Raw genomic sequence first — 16,375 nt, 5'->3', positions numbered from 1 at the left:
AACCTAACCATACCAACAGTGTTGTAGTTGAGAAGATTAAAACTTTTGTCAAGAACTCAACCAAAAATTAGGGTTCGCGATATGCGAAAAAAGCCGTTTGCCCTTGAACATCTGTTTTACATTAAAATAGCAATTGATCAACGAACAACATATCTTTTAAGAATAGGGCTTCAGACAGACTTTATATGGTTAAATTTACTTCTTGGTGTTATCAGTATTACATAATTGTCTTTATTTTTTCACTATAAAATCCATATCAGAATTGAATTCATAGTTGGTAATGTTGCTCCCTCTTGTAGTTCTACCCCAAATTATACCATTTTCCTATGATGACATTATCAACAATGGCGATTCTGTGGATTTACTTTGTCAAATTAAAAAAGGTGATCGCCCCCTTAAAATACATTGGAGCTTTGAACGTCCTGCATATAATATGCGCTTTGGATCGGAACAACCAATTATGCATACGAATCGCATAAGCAGCAAATCTAGTATTCTATCAATACCTAAGGCAACGTCCAAACATACGGGAACATATACATGTACCGCTAGTAATGCGGCTGGCTATACATCTTATAGCACCAATTTAACAGTTAATGGTATTGAGTTGTATAAAAACGTCCTTAGTTATAAGTTATATATAAGTAGCCGAAGCTTTAACTCATTGTCATCACTTTAGCTACGATCTAAACTCTAATCACTTCTAAAATCTCATTTTTATATCTAATAAAAATTTTACACAACTATCGTGTTACACTGCTGCTTTGGCTTTATTATAAGGACATATTTCTAAAAAATCGCTTCATTCTTAAAAAAAGTTTTGTTAATAATTTTGTAGCACATATTTTTTGAAAGATTTTTAGTGCATTTTTGGGGATTTAAAATTAGCCAGAATAGAACTAGTTGAAGTAGGGAGTAAAACAATTGAAATTAAATTAGGGGTAAAACATTGCTTACGAATTAGCAGTAAGCGTTTTCTCACAATGAAAAATATGTACCAGGTAAAACATCCACTTTTAGAAATACTTAAAGAATTCAAAGAATTTAAGTTTGCATTGCTCCAGCAAGCACTTTATTCCAGAAAAAAATCTTGATTTCTAAGCAAAGTTTGTTATGTTGTAATTTGACTTCGCCCTACAAATAGAAATATTTAGGTCACATTTTTGATTGAAAATGCACTTGTTATAATATTCCAAAACAGATCCCAGGTACTGAGACCTGTTTTAGATTGCCTGAACATAACACGGTCCTGCGGGGATCGGGGCGATCACGGAATGCGTGAAGTGGTATGATGCTAACGCGAGGACGTCGAGTGTGAACATCTTTACCGACAGTAAAATTGCCATAAGGGCAATAACAACCCGGACGGTAAGGTCACGAACAGTCTTGCAGTGTAAGAAGAAGATTATCTTTGAGGATGGGAAAATCCTGAGAAATGGGTACCTGGCCATAAGGGGAAATGAAAAGGCAGACGATTTGGCGGTGAAGGTCAGAGGACTGCCCTCAATAAACTTGATTAACCCGAAGCCTTTCGGGTCGACGCAGGCCGAGATAAGGAAGTGGGCGACGAATGCGCATGCAACATTGTGGAACAGCGAAACGGTCGGTAGGACGGCGAAAATCCTATGGGGGATCGTGAGAAGACGAGGCTGTTACTGATAGGTAGTAAGAAGGAGGTCAGTATAGCTATTGGTATCATAACGGGACACAAAGGACTACTAGCTCATTTATGCGGTGCGGCAAGTGAAACGTTGGAGCATTTTCTTTGTCATTGCATTCACTTAGGTGGAGACACAATACCAAACATGAACCAACTTAGGGGAGTAGTATTGAAAACAATTAAGGATTTTGTAAGTAGCACGGAATTTCTAACTTAAAATTTTCTTTTTAGAGGTTACTTTTTTGTGTTCAGAGTGCACAACAAGCCGATTGCTGGCTTAGGTGTATGTTCGTAGTGGCACGGGGCGGATTAATATCTGCACCCTCTTTTCAACCTAACCTAACCTAGTACCATATCGACTCTGTTTCAAAATAATCTGTTTAAGTTTTGGAGTTAAGGATGAACCAAGTCCATTTCTGATGCTCTGCTCTGAAATGAATTTTAAACTCTTTAAAACTATTCAAACTGATATACCTAAATCAACTGAAATTACAATCACACATTGACCGTTTATTTTTCTGGTATTAACAAAATCTACAAAATACTCTATAAATAGATCCCTTGTAGAAAATAATCAATCATGGTTCTAGACTGCTTGTTGAACCGAAAGCATGGAAGTAATTGGACATTCAATACATTACCATTCTATAAGTAAGGTCTTAATATGATCAAATATTTCATGTTGAAAAGCCCGCGTAGAATACTGAACTTCAATTACATATTAAATATTTAGTATATTTAATATGTAATTGAGGTTTTGATTGGTGCTTTCAATATGTAATTGAGGAAAGCTGAAAATCGAGTTTCTATTATATGTTGTTCAAACTTTGAGAACAATGATTTATTTAGGCGTAGATATAACTAAATATTATCGACCTATGGCAGAGCAAATATGCCTTTAAGTTGAGGATCATACCCTTGCTGAAATAGTAGTTAGTAAGATTATATATATATTGCTGGCAACCTTCAGTCTGGCAGCATGTTTTCCGATTAGACAGTGACCTGTCATGACGGACACAATGACTGAGACATCTGTTCTTGCCAATACAGCAAAGCGGGAGACCTCTTTAAGTCTATATTGGGACACATAGTTTTGGAATGCTCACAGCCCCCTCTTTGTGACCATCTATCATTCGTTGTCCCTCGCGCCTGATCCTGAAAACTTAGCTTACAATTCACCAGAGGCATACCCACAGATTTCAGTTTCCCTGGAATGTGTAGGGTAGTTACTTGTCTCGGAAGCTCGTCTGCTTTAGAATTTCGAGTAATATCTTTGTGGCCCGGTACCCAGAGCAGTGAATTTTGAACTATTCAACCATCACCATAATACATTCTCCCGCTGCCTGGCTGTCTGAGAAGATATTTATGCCAATCGTCGATATGACATATCTTAGCCATTCCGCAGCTTCCTTAATTGCAAGGATCTCCACTTGATACACACTTCAGTGGTCGGGAATTATTTTCGTTATGACCAGTTCTAAATCTTTAAAGTACACCCCAAAGCCCATCTTGTCGTCTAGTTTGGAATCATCCGTATAAAAGTCTATGTAGCTTCTATAACAAGAGATATCGAAGTTCCAATCGATTCAATCAAGAATAGTGGCACATTACTGTTTATCAAAGAGCGGCTCACGTATGGTGTAATCCACACTGCCTGGAGCATCGGATATAGTATCAAAATCCTTTCGTAACTTGATTAAGATCTAATAGAAACCGCTACTTCGATTGGCTTTGTCTTGTTGCTGTTGTTGTTGTAGGCACATTTTTGTAAGTGGAGGTAGAATCCTCGTCAAGCTCAGAAGGGGAACAAGCTCGTTCCGGACCATAGGACCGCAGGATCGTCACTAGAACGTTATGGCCATTGGTTATGTAAAGGCGCTAATAGCTCGCCTTGTCATATCGAGTATTATATAGACTCTGTATTAAAGCAAGAGCCGGTGCCGCATGGCCTTTCTCTGAGACTCTCCACTTGATATCGTTGATTGTTCGAGGAGCTACTTTTTATAGGAAGCATCCCACTATCCGCAACTTGTCGACGGGTCCGGTAGCTCTCAGCTGAATGTATCGTGATGACGATGAACACGACACAAATCGGTGCACGCAGTTCCAATCCGAAGGGTTTCATAAAAGACAATAATTGATTGTTTGACGGCTACGCCTATCTGAAGTGTCAGATTTGAACTGTAAACACTTTCACAAGACGATAGATTGGGCTAATGGTTCACGTTGGCCATGACCAAAATTTGGACAGTAAGACGTTGATTTTTGTAAACTATAATAAAAGTAATGAAGCAGTAATTGCAACTGATCAAACAAATAATGGTATTCGATCAAATGTAATTCCTGTAGCTCGTGTATTAATTAGGAGTTTAAGGAAATGTTTAAGGAATTAAAACTGCATGACTCTGTATCCCCTAAGTGTAAAAGAGCCTTCCCCTTCATTAGAAGACATCAGAGGATGTTTTGCACCCTCCTTTCCTTTTCCCTCTACTCCACATTTGAAAAGCATTTTTTGACCGACAGAGTTTGTTAATTTAATCTTGAGCGTTTCATCGCCTTCTATGGATGTGGATTATTTGCCACAACAGAACATGCTATTGAAGGAGACGATATCATCAATATCAGTTCAAAAGCAAATTTGCCCTTCAAACTTCCATTAAGGAACGGGGACAAACTTCTCAAATATCACTGAATAATATCCGATTCAATTTTGAACTCAATGATAAGGGGCCTCCTTTTTTATCCAAGTTCGAAGGCCGTGCCACAAAGCGACACTTCTTTGGAGAGAAGTTTTTGCATGGGGAAGTACCTCACAAATGTCAACAGGATAAGGAGGGGATAACCACAGCTAAAATTTTGTTCTGATGTTCTCGCCAGGATTCGATCCCAGACATTCGGCGTCATAGCTGGACATGCTGCGGTGGCCTCCAATCAATATCAGTTCATCCATTTTTGAATCCGACGGACTCTTCCACTGCCGTTACGGGACTTGCGCAGAAGAGTAAGCAGACGGAGGGTGAAGCGCCCGTACATTCCGTATCTGCTGACTCCCCCGCTTTTCAAGGTGGATAATGTTCGCTGGACATACCGTAGTTGATAGGGATTGAGCGGGAGATGACTGTGATTTGCTTGTTATCCCACCCCGAAGATCGATTTTGTATCTCTTCTTGCAAGCGACACACCTGTTGATAAGGTTGCGAAGTTTGCAGAGACTAAGTGCATGGAGTTTAGATAGAATGATTGCAGTACTTTTAAATTTGAGAATAGGCAATGAGGAGACTTTGCCTCGTTTTAAATTGGGGTTCCTTTTAGAATTTTCGTTTTGGCCCTTTGTGGTCTAAATTTAGGAGTTAGTTCCTCGTGACAGGCCATGCCGGTCTGCTCTTGTTGCCTTAGATCCTGCTGCAAAAAACGAAAGCCTGTGTTCCATGTTCTTTATCAGAGTACGAAAACGTCCATTAGTATTGACAATACGACTTATCGTTGCAAGAGAAATCTGAAGAAACCTGGTTATCGATACAACTTCCGGCGCACATACTTTTCGACTCTTTGGAATTCCTTATCATATGTGGTTCCCTTGTTAAATGGGCATTTCTAGCCCTGGTTGTCCTTTTTCTACGACACATTGCTTTCGTGTTTCAACCTCTCCGTGCCAATTACTCCTATGAGCGACTCTACCTTCGGTCCGCCTTGTTCTTGCAAGGAATAAAGAAACCTGAAATACTACAAAACAAACTTTTTAAGAAGTATAAAGGAGATAACTCCATTTATTTACCCGAGATATATTAATGCTCGTTATACATAGATATCAAACATTTTGCTATGGAATGCTGTGGAAAATGATTGGATCGCAGTTTTGTCAATTCAAAAAAAAAGTAAATAGCCTTCTTAACATATCTTAATACCGAATCTTCTGAATCAGCTGAAATTGCGAATTTATTCGCTGATTTTTTTGAGACCACTTACATTACAGATGCGTCGCAGCTTATCCATTTGCGATAAATACCTTCAAAACGATATCTAACATAAGACTGACGGAAGATGAGGTCTTGCATGCACCTCGTACGTACAAGTGTGATTTTGAACCAGGTCCAGATGGAATCCCATCCGTAGTGTTAAGGAACTGTGCGACTTCGTTGTATGTTCCCCTTAGTGATTTATTGAACTACTCTTTATCCTCTGAATGTTTTCCTGGTATGTGGTACGATAGCTTCATTATACCACTTTATAAGAAGGACAGAATTAGAACTACTCTCACTTTTCGCGAATGTTGGATAAATCGTCGCATCCCTTAAATCCTGTCTAATTTTCAGATTATGTTTATAACTCTGTGCGAATACTGCATACTAGAATGTACTACATCACTATTGCTGAATGATCCAATTAATACTACAAGAATCAACTACAGAACAGAGCCATTAAGAGTTTCTTTGGGACACATAGTAATTGATGACAAATGTACACTTACTATTCTCTGTATATGATCGAAATTTATTCACTATATATCAAGTTTGGAAAGAACAATCATATTGACCATATAAAAGAATATTAAAGTTTGTTATACTCGATTTTAGATTATTGCCTTCAACATAGTTGAATTGAAGAATTAACGCTGATATATGAAATTTTACGAGGTGATTTGAAACGTGGAACTTCAACTGTGATATTGTTGAAATATTAGTTGTGTATTACGTCTTCAGCTGTGTTTAATATATTAATTTTAATTTGTTAATTACATCTATTCCCATGTAAAGTTGCTCCCAAAATAGCTCCGTTTGATTTTGGCGAAGAACCTTTGAATTATGGTGAACCAGCTTCGGTGCAATGTACAATACTGGGTGGTGATTTACCAATAAATGTTACCTGGCTTTTGAATAGCAAAGCCATCGATAGTTTCCACGATATTTCTCTATCGCGCATTGGAAAGAGAGTAAATGTCTTGACCATTGAATCGGTGGCTGCTCATCATGCGGGCAATTATTCATGTCGTGCCCAAAATAAAGCAGGAGTCACTGAGCACTATGCCAGTTTAATTGTTAATGGTTTGTTGTACTATTTCATGATATTGAAATGAAGCTTTTTTTCTATTTTGGTTTTCTTCCTATCATCAAAAAATTTATTCCCAATCCAAGTTCCTCCCAAAATAACTCCCTTTACCTTTGGTGATGAACCTTTGAATTTTGGTGAACCTGTTTCGGTTCATTGCACCATTTCGGGTGGCGATTTACCAGTTTCCGTCATATGGACCTTGAATAGACATCCTTTGTTGCCTGAATTGGATATTTTAACGGAGAAGCGTGGTAAACGCATTCACAGTTTAATGATTGATGCCATCGAGGCCAAACATGCTGGTGTTTATGCATGTATAGCCACAAATTCAGCTGGAAGAGCTGAACATACAGCTGAATTGGTGGTTAATGGTTGGTTAATAATGAATGAACATTAACATACATATTTCAATTTATTCTATAAAAATATATATGAAGTATTTTTTAGTTATATTTAAATGTTTTGTAGCCTTTCCCAAACCTTTGCCAAAGAATTTCTTTCCGTATACGGTTTTTTTTTGTTTGAATTTATGGTGAGGATATGTGGTGGTGTTTTAGGTGTGTTTGAATAAACTCTTTCAATGGTTTTCAGAATAGAAGAAATGATTTGTCTATTTTTCAGAGTAATTCATAATTCAGAGTAAATTTTTCTTCATATATATATCTCTACTGTGGTAGAAATGAATACAAAAGAATTATTGACGTAATATTACCTTCGAGTTATTTATAACAATTTTTTGATGAAATAAAAGGTTTAGTTCTTCAGATATATATCTCCCAAAGATTAAAGTATGTTACTTGATTTTAGGATTGAATTTTGGTTCAGACTTTTTGAGCTTGTCAAATATATTTTTCACCTGTCCGTATGTCGGGCCTGCAGTTCAATGCTTTCTTTATTTGTGCTTTATATTCATAATCTCCAATTAAACTAAATTATTTAATTTAATTTCCTGACAAAGCCTATTCTAGATACCATCTTAAGGTACTATTACACGACATGTATTTCTCTTATAATCTGTCATTTACTGTACCCCATGTTTTTCTTTATGTAAGTCAAGTACGTATATATGGTGTTTTATTCGACATGTATTGTTCTACGCACTGTAAATTTTTGTACCCATCACCATAGAAATGTCTAGATAAGTATAACCTCATACTAATCTAGTCATTCCGATTGTAACACCTCAAAATATTCGTCTAAGATCCTATAAAGAATATATATTCCTGATCTAGTCATGTTCGTCTGTCGAAATCACGATAGCGGTCGAACGCGTAAACCTAGCCGCTTGAAACTTTGCACATATACTTAATATTCATGTAGGTCGTTGGGATTTGCAAATGGGCCTTATCGGTTCAGATTTTAATATAGCTCCCATATAAGCCGATCTTCTGATTTGAGCCCCTGGAAGCCGCAATTTTTGTCCAATTTGTCAGAAATTTTGCATGTCAGGTTCCGTTATGACTTTCAACAACTCTGCCAAGTGCGATCCGAATCGGTCTATAAGCTGATATAGCTCCCATATAAACCGATTTCCCGATTTGACTTCTTGAACACCTAAAAACCGCAACTTTTGTCCGTTTTGGCATGTAGTGTTCTGTTATAACTTCCAACAACTGTGCCAAGTACGGTCAAAATCGGTCTATAACGGTCCGGTTCCTAGAAGCTTTAATTTTTGTTGGTTTGACAGAAGTTTGATTTGTAAAATAAAAGTATGCCCTTTAACTTATTTTATTTTTAGAAGATTCCATGGTGATCGGTTTCCAAGATTCGGCCCGGCCGAATTTAGAACGCTTTTACTTGTTATACCCATTGCCGAAGGATGGGGGTATATTCATTTTGTCGATCAAGAATGTATATACCCTATAAAGTATATACATTCTTGATCGGCGTAAAAATCTAAGACGATCTTGCCATGTCCGTCCGTCTGTCTGTTGAAATCAAGCTACAGTCTTTAAAAATAGAGATATTGAGCTGAAATTGTGCACAGATTCTTTTTTTTGTCCATAAGCAGGTTAAGTTCGAAGATGGGCTATATCGGACTATATCTTGATATAGCCCCCATATAGACCGATCCACCGATTTTGACAGTGAGTGAGTTGTAGGCCCTTTGATATCCTTCATCAATTTGGCTCAGATCGGTCCAGATTTGGATATAGCTGCAATATATAGATCGATTTCTCGATTTAAGATTTTGGGCCCATTAAAGGCACACTTATTATTCGATGTCGCCCAAATTTGGGCAGTGAGTTAAGTTAAGCCCCTTATACATACTTCTGCAATATGGCACAGATCGATCCAGATTTGGATATAGCTCCCATGTAGACCGATCTCTCCGTGTCGTATAAGGTTCAAATCGGTTTATTTTTAGATATAGCTACTTAAAATACCAATATTTTCTTATACACAATTGAACAATGACTTGCACTTATAGGTTCTATGGGGCATAAGGTATTCATTTTTCACCGGATTTTGACGAAAGGTGGTTTACATATATACCCGAGGAGGTGGGTATCCAAAGTTCGGCCCGGTCGAACTTAACGCCTTTTTACTTGTTTTTATTCACCTGTGCCTACATTGAAATAAGAGTTCCCTTTAATCGAAAAATTGCATATTTATTCCAAAATCAGAATTTCATATTAAATGTTTCATACGTATCATACGACTTGTGCAACTTTTAGAGTTGCTATATTTGAAAATATTTATCGTCTTGTACCACTTTAGTGCTTTGACCTAAGTACGGATAATATTCTTATGGCTATAAGTAGAGCTTATAGCTCTTTAAAGTGATACATAATATAAGAAAAATAATGGTCAATAAGTTTATATATCTTACACTATTTATCATCCAAAGTGTAGAGAGTGAAGATATGAACCATAACAATATGTATAGTACATCTGAACTAGTACAAAGCTTAAAGGTACCTCATTAAAATTACGAAAGGAATATACAACTACGAAGCCTTTCCTGGGGAATTTGTTTCTAAAGTTGAATGTATTATTTTCATTTTAAAAGTATTTTATATAATAAACACCTAGGTTGTTGCAAAACTTCACAGAGTACATTTGTTTAAAACACTCATTTCCTTATTATAGTATTACCACAAATTGTACCATTTTCCTATGATGACATTATCAATACTGGCGATTTTGTGGAATTATTTTGTCAAGTACAAAAAGGTGATCGTCCCATTAAAATAAACTGGAGCTTTGAACATCCTGCTGAATATACAAATTACAATTCCCAACAGCTAATTATGCGTACAAATCGTGTAAGCAGTAAATCAAGTATACTCTCAATACCTAGAGCTACGCCAGAGCATACGGGAACCTATACATGCACGGCTAGCAATGCTGCTGGTTTTACATCATACAGCACAAATTTGACCGTTAATGGTATTCAAAGCTTATTTTATAGAGTTAAACAATAGTTTGAAAAGAAACCTAACATTTGTATCTCCCCTTTCTAGCTATGGTGATTAACAACTTTTGTCTGAACTAAACTTTGATTTTCATGCTATCCTAAACATTTACCTCATATGTGTGCTATTAACCCATTGTTCATTGTCCATTCATATTTAAAATGTCTAGTACCACCTCGCATAGCTCCTTTTCAATTTGGTGAAGATGCTTTGAATTTTGGTGAACCTGCTTCCATACAATGCACCATATCGGGTGGTGACTGGCCCATGAGTGTAGAATGGCTATTCAATGGATATCATCTACCGGCTCATTTGGAAATTGCCACCAGTAAATTTACCCGCCACACTCATGTCTTGGGTATTGATAGTGTTACAGGCAATCATGCGGGCAATTATACATGTGTGGCCAAGAATGAAGCGGGAAAGACAAGTCATACAGCTATCCTGGTGGTTAATGGTGGGGGTGATTTGTTCTAAACTTTGAGATTATAAGTTGATTTGTCGTTCTTTTTTTTAAATTGATTTCACATTTATTTAGTTCTTGCTTCCCAAAAAAGTTAAAAAAATATCCATCCAAAATAAAATTAAATATCATTACTTACACATCTCTATAACAAATTATTACAATTTGTATTGCCTATGATAATATCGAACCTCAATCCGAGTTGATTAAGCAATCATCTTTCTTCTGAACGGGTTACTAATCTGAAGAACAATTCTACTGAAGTTGGAAAATTAATATAATTCAGCTATTGATTATAGCTAGCTAAGGTAGATGCATTCATCAAATTTCTACACTTTTTAACGTTATATTCATATTCATTAATAGAAATTTATTAATTCCGGATATTTAAATTTGTATTTGTATGATAAAACCCATACAAAAGACAATGTCTCATATAAAGCATGGGTTGGTAAATTGATAAATACAATGAGTTCAACAAGTTTTCATTTAAATAGAACAATTTAAGCAAAGTTAATGATACAATATTTAAGTAAAAAAGGTTAAAAAAAATTTAAAAAGGAGAAAAGAAGAAAAAGAAACTTTAAAGAAAATTCTACAATTTAATCAAAGTTACTGATAAAATAAATTAATAAATAGTTATAAAAACACAAAACCAATAAAAATTTAAAATGATTATAAATCGATGATTTAAACTGTCGTTTGAATACAATTGGGAAGATTATTCTAGAGACGTATAGCATTAACAAAAAACTTTTGTTCAGATACACGATATTGATGACGTATTTGTATTACTTGTTTACCTCTTGTAGAGTTGGCAAAACGCAATACAGAAGGCAGATATGAAGGTTCATAGGCATAAATTATCTTGTGGATCATTTGCAACGAACGTATCTTAAGGAACGGGTTAAATGAGACACCATATACTTGTCTGGCAAAGTCAGATATCCGGTCTCTTCTACGGAAACCAAAAATGTATTTATTCCAAATTATTCCTATGAGTTACATAACAACCGTAAAAAAACTCGCAAGCGTATAATAGTTTCGGCAGAATAAATGTCCTAGCCAAGAGCATTCTTATTGACATAGGGGTATACTGTCGATTCATATATAAGTTTCGTAAAACGCCGTAGGTTCTGCCAACTGTCGTACTGATATGATTCTTCCATGAAAGTCTATCATCAAACTCCAAACCAAGGTTTTTTTGCAGATGAAACAATCTCAATTGGGGCTCCAGCTATTGACGCATCAAGATTGGGCGGGATTGTCACCCAAATCCTACCAATTACAAGGCACTTTGACTTTGTTGGATTTAAAAGTAGTCCGTTGGCATTTACCCATGTGTTTAATCTATCCAAGTCACTACTAAGGCGAAGTACGACATCGATCAGCCTCTCCGGGGAGGAGCTCATATACAGCTGTACGTCGTCGGCATACATTTGAATACCACAGTTGCGCAACTGTCCAAGATGGTCATTGCTATATAAGGAAAAAAGGAGTAGACCCAATACAGACCCCTGTGGAACACCTCTTGATACTGGAATATAACTAGAACACCGGCTATCAACACACACGGATTGGCTTCTATTCGAAAGATAGGAAAGTATAAGATCCGATGTTCTTTCAGAAAATTTAAATAAATGTTTCAGTTTAAGGCGAAGTATATTAGGATCAACGGAATCAAATGCCTTCGAATGATCTAAAAGAACAAGAAAGGTAACTTTATCGCTGTCTATATCACTCCTTACATCTTCAACTACTTTCAAAAGTGTGCAACTGTGATTTGGCTGGAAACCAGATTGAAAATCTGTTAGCAGCGAATTATTCGCAATATATCCTGATATTTTCCGGCTGACTAGAGTCTCAAATATCTTAGAGATGTATGGAAGTATTGCTATTGGCCTAAATTTCTGGTTATTCTTTGGTATTGGGACTATCTCAAGACTGTGGATAGCAACTCCTTTAAATAATATTGTTAAAAAGATGGCACATATACGGAAGAATAAAGGGTAGAATTATCCTAAAAAATCTCAAGTCAATACCATCAGATCCAATGACATTAGACTTAACCGATTCTACAGCGCTAACGATATCGCTTTGTTCAAAACGCTCAAGATCAAATCGTAGATCTGGTGAAGTGTTGTTACTACTATGGTTTGCGTTACTAAATTCATTGTTGTTGAAATGTACGTTTGGCTCAGGAAAATATATGTTCAAGAAACTCCTATTAATCTCATCTAAATCAACATGTCTACCAATTGTTATCACTTCCTATTCCAATTGACTTAATATGTCTCCAAGTATCTTTCGCGTTCAATGCCTCTTGAAATTTACGACTATAATAAACTATTTTCTTCGTCTTTATACAGGAAGTGGTCTGATCCATCGAGAGTACGCACAATTTCTTTTACGTATAAATGCTTTAATATCATTATCAAACCACTGATTCCCATTCGAAAAAACAGTTCGGGTCTTCATCGGAACACATTTGTCGAAAATATGATACAATCCATTGAAGAAATGCAGTCTGCTCATCCACGCAAGACATACCATAAAGCTTCTGCCACTCAACGGTGCCAATTTCACAAAGTAGTGAGTTGTAATCAATGTTTATATAGTCTCTGTGCGTATATGTTATACTATAGTATATTCCATTGGAACGCCATAAGTCCAAAAACATAAATTATGTTTTCAAAATAGGGGTGTCGATAATTGATCGTATCACTTCACATCAGTCTTGGAACTTACGAAGAACAAGTCAATAAGAGTCTTTTTTGTCGTTGTATAGTGTGTGGCAACTGTGTCGCTTCAAGCACATTACTATTAAAGTCACCAGTGACTATAATATCATTATAAATTGAGTCGCTGAATTAAGAAATCAAGCACTCCTAACAGATGGAACACTTAAAAACTCAATATATAAGTAGCCAGTACAGTAGTGCTTACTCTATTTTCGACGCCTGTTTTTACCTGTTACTTTGACTTTAAAGAACAATATAAAACAACTTTTTTTCCAAAAATGTAGTTGTTGTATTTTTATTATTTATTATAACTTTTCAAAATATAAGACAAACATAAATTCCGCTTCGGAAAAAGTGTAAAGAATTGCACTTTTTTTAAGTCTCTTAAATTTTGATCGAAATGAGAAATATTTCACAATATTAAGTTTAGAGCAACCATGTACCTACCTTATCCTTTTTCCAACCCCGATTTCTCGAGAACTATACAACATAAATATACTGAGGTTAGCTTTTGTTTATCAAGGAACCGATAGCATCTAACATATAAAGTTCCAAAGCGATTGCACCATATATCGTAAAGGAAATATAATATTAATGTATAGTACAGCACCGACGTTAAAATTAGGAAATTTAATAGCTTTTGGATTATGACGAGAACCATAGCCATAGATGATAAATATTATTTTTAGTAAAAAAAGAGTTTTATTCAACTTTTTTGTGTTACCGTTTTGATTAATAACTGACATCGACTGAGTTATTCATCAAAAAGCAATTATTTTTAATATTACACATTTTTTATGTTTGTAATATCCTATGGTATACAAGGTTCGCGAAATAAAACTTCTTAATGGAATTCCGCAAGAAAATTATTTTGTGATATTATTGCCATTATTGATTTTTATCTAGACTCTCTAAGTTCCATATTGTTCTTGATTGACACTTTTTGCTTTGCTAATATTAAATAATAAATTTATATTTTAAAGTTGCCCCCAAAATTGCCCATTTCGATTTTGGTGAAGAAACCTTAAACTATGGCGAGCCTGCATCTGTACAATGCACCATATTGGGAGGTGATTTACCCATAAATGTAACCTGGCTGCTTAATGGCAAGGCAATTGATAGTTTCCATGATATTTCTTTGGCTCGTTTGGGTAAGCGAGTTAATGTGTTGACCATTGAATCGGTGGCTGCTCATCATGCTGGCAACTATTCTTGTCGGGCTCAAAATAAAGCTGGCGTCACTGAGCACTTTGCCAGTTTAGTTGTTAATGGTTTGTTAAATAATTCTATTTTTTGTTAAATAGTTATTATTTTTTGGTTTTTGTTTTATTTTATTATCCCTTTTCCATCTCAATTATATTCCATTCAAGGGGTTGGCTAAACACTTCGATTTATTGATGATACTCTAGTAACTTTCTAAGAGAAAGGGTTGGGAAATGTATATGCATTTTCAAATTAATTAAACATAGTTCGTAGATTTAAAGGACTTTATACAAGTGATAAGGATACGCAGTTTTAAACCCTTAAATTTTTCTGATCATGTATGAACTATAATGAAATCCAATTTTACGAATAAATTTTTAACAAAAAGCTAGTAAAAATTCTTTAGATGGGTTTAAGTATATTAGCTTACACATTTACAGCACATTACATGCTACAAATTATGTACTGAAGATCCAACTAAAAATATCTTCACTTAATATTAATGGACCCCTACCCAATTTGACGACTTGATACATTGATATCATTACTATAAAGTTACAGAAGTGATGTTATTCTGAATATGAATTCATTATACTCATTCTCCAACTTTTGTATTATGACTCTCAACTACTTCGTTCATTAGTCTTTGTTTCGAAGAGGTATTTTTAAGGTAGATGCATTAAGTATGCTCAGACAAATCGGGTATGAAAGTGTAAAATGATGCTTGTTTTGGCAAGAAGTTAAGTTGATGTTGGATGCAACTTCCAAACTTGAGAGTAAAGAACTCTTTTTGCGAAATATATCTCTTTTTTTAATTCCATCAGTTGAGTTTTATCTAAACATGTGGTGTGGTATACATGGTGTGGTGTTTATTGTATATATTCTTCCATTGGAAATACCTTAAATATTGTAAGATTTGAGTGTTGATTTGTGTTTCTACAGTTAATTTTTTGAACATAGCGTTATTGAAGTTTATTTGAGAGTTTAGCTCTTAAAAATATATATGCACTGAGGATGAGAAGAAAGCATTTGTTTGAGGAGGATGATTAAAGAAATATTCTACATCGAGATTTTCTGTTTGCCACCCAAAAGGAAAAATATGTTGGACCATCTAAGGCGCCTCGGTAATCGAGTTGCTAACGTGTTCGGTTTGCCAGAACGGGCGTCGTGGTTTCGATTCCCACTAGATGCCTCGGCCTGTCGCTACTGTGTTATCACAAGGGACTTAAAATTGTCGAAGTGATTCTGTATAGGACTGCCACTCCCTATTCACCTAACCTAGCCTAGACTATTTTAGTCCAGTTTAATATCACAGTAGCGATAGACCAGGCCATTAGTGGGAATCGAATCCATGACCCCCGAACTGGTAATCCGAGCACGCAAATAACTTGGCTACCATGACGATCTTAAGTTAAGTAACTAGGACATAGTTAACCGAATAGATGTAAGAGTTTTCGGTGCACTCTATTAGTGAGTTATCTGAAAAAAGTTGGAAAACTAAAACCGGCCGTGCCGAACTTTGGATAAATACCACCATGGATATATTAATTATCCTAGTTTTTCATAACTTCACTACCACATCGTTAGTCATAGCCAAATATGGGGTGGTCTGTATCATATTTGGATTCAGGTCCGGACAGATCTTATTCAAGTCACAGTTTAAGCGAAATCGGGTAATAAATCCGGTTTTGTATGGGATTAAGACCCTATATTGGAAGATCGTTCTATATGACAGCTATATCTAAATACGGTTCGATCAGAACTATACTTGGAACGGATGACGGAGGCTTAAAGCAATTCACTGTTTCAAATTTTAAAGAAATAGTGAAATAAATTCGGC

The 16,375-nt window shown here is 35.8% G+C and overlaps 1 protein-coding gene across 24 annotated transcripts in view; it reads left to right on the top strand.

The window, feature by feature from the left end:
* Positions 1 to 16,375, top strand: part of LOC106095735 (cell adhesion molecule Dscam2) — a 433,819-nt gene that overhangs the window by 301,553 nt on the left and 115,891 nt on the right. For 18 of the 24 annotated variants that reach the window (XM_059369670.1, XM_059369663.1, XM_059369668.1 and 15 more), the window contains one exon: positions 9,803 to 10,102. The exons of the other annotated variants lie outside the window; for them this stretch is intronic. In XM_059369670.1, the coding sequence (XP_059225653.1) occupies positions 9,803 to 10,102 (300 nt within the window). The remainder of the gene's footprint in view (positions 1 to 9,802; positions 10,103 to 16,375) is intronic. 24 annotated transcript variants of the gene reach the window in all.

This window comes from Stomoxys calcitrans, chromosome 5 (genome assembly GCF_963082655.1).
Source record: "Stomoxys calcitrans chromosome 5, idStoCalc2.1, whole genome shotgun sequence".
In the NCBI taxonomy this organism is placed as follows: domain Eukaryota; kingdom Metazoa; phylum Arthropoda; class Insecta; order Diptera; family Muscidae; genus Stomoxys; species Stomoxys calcitrans.
This window is presented reverse-complemented; position numbering and strand designations above follow the sequence as displayed.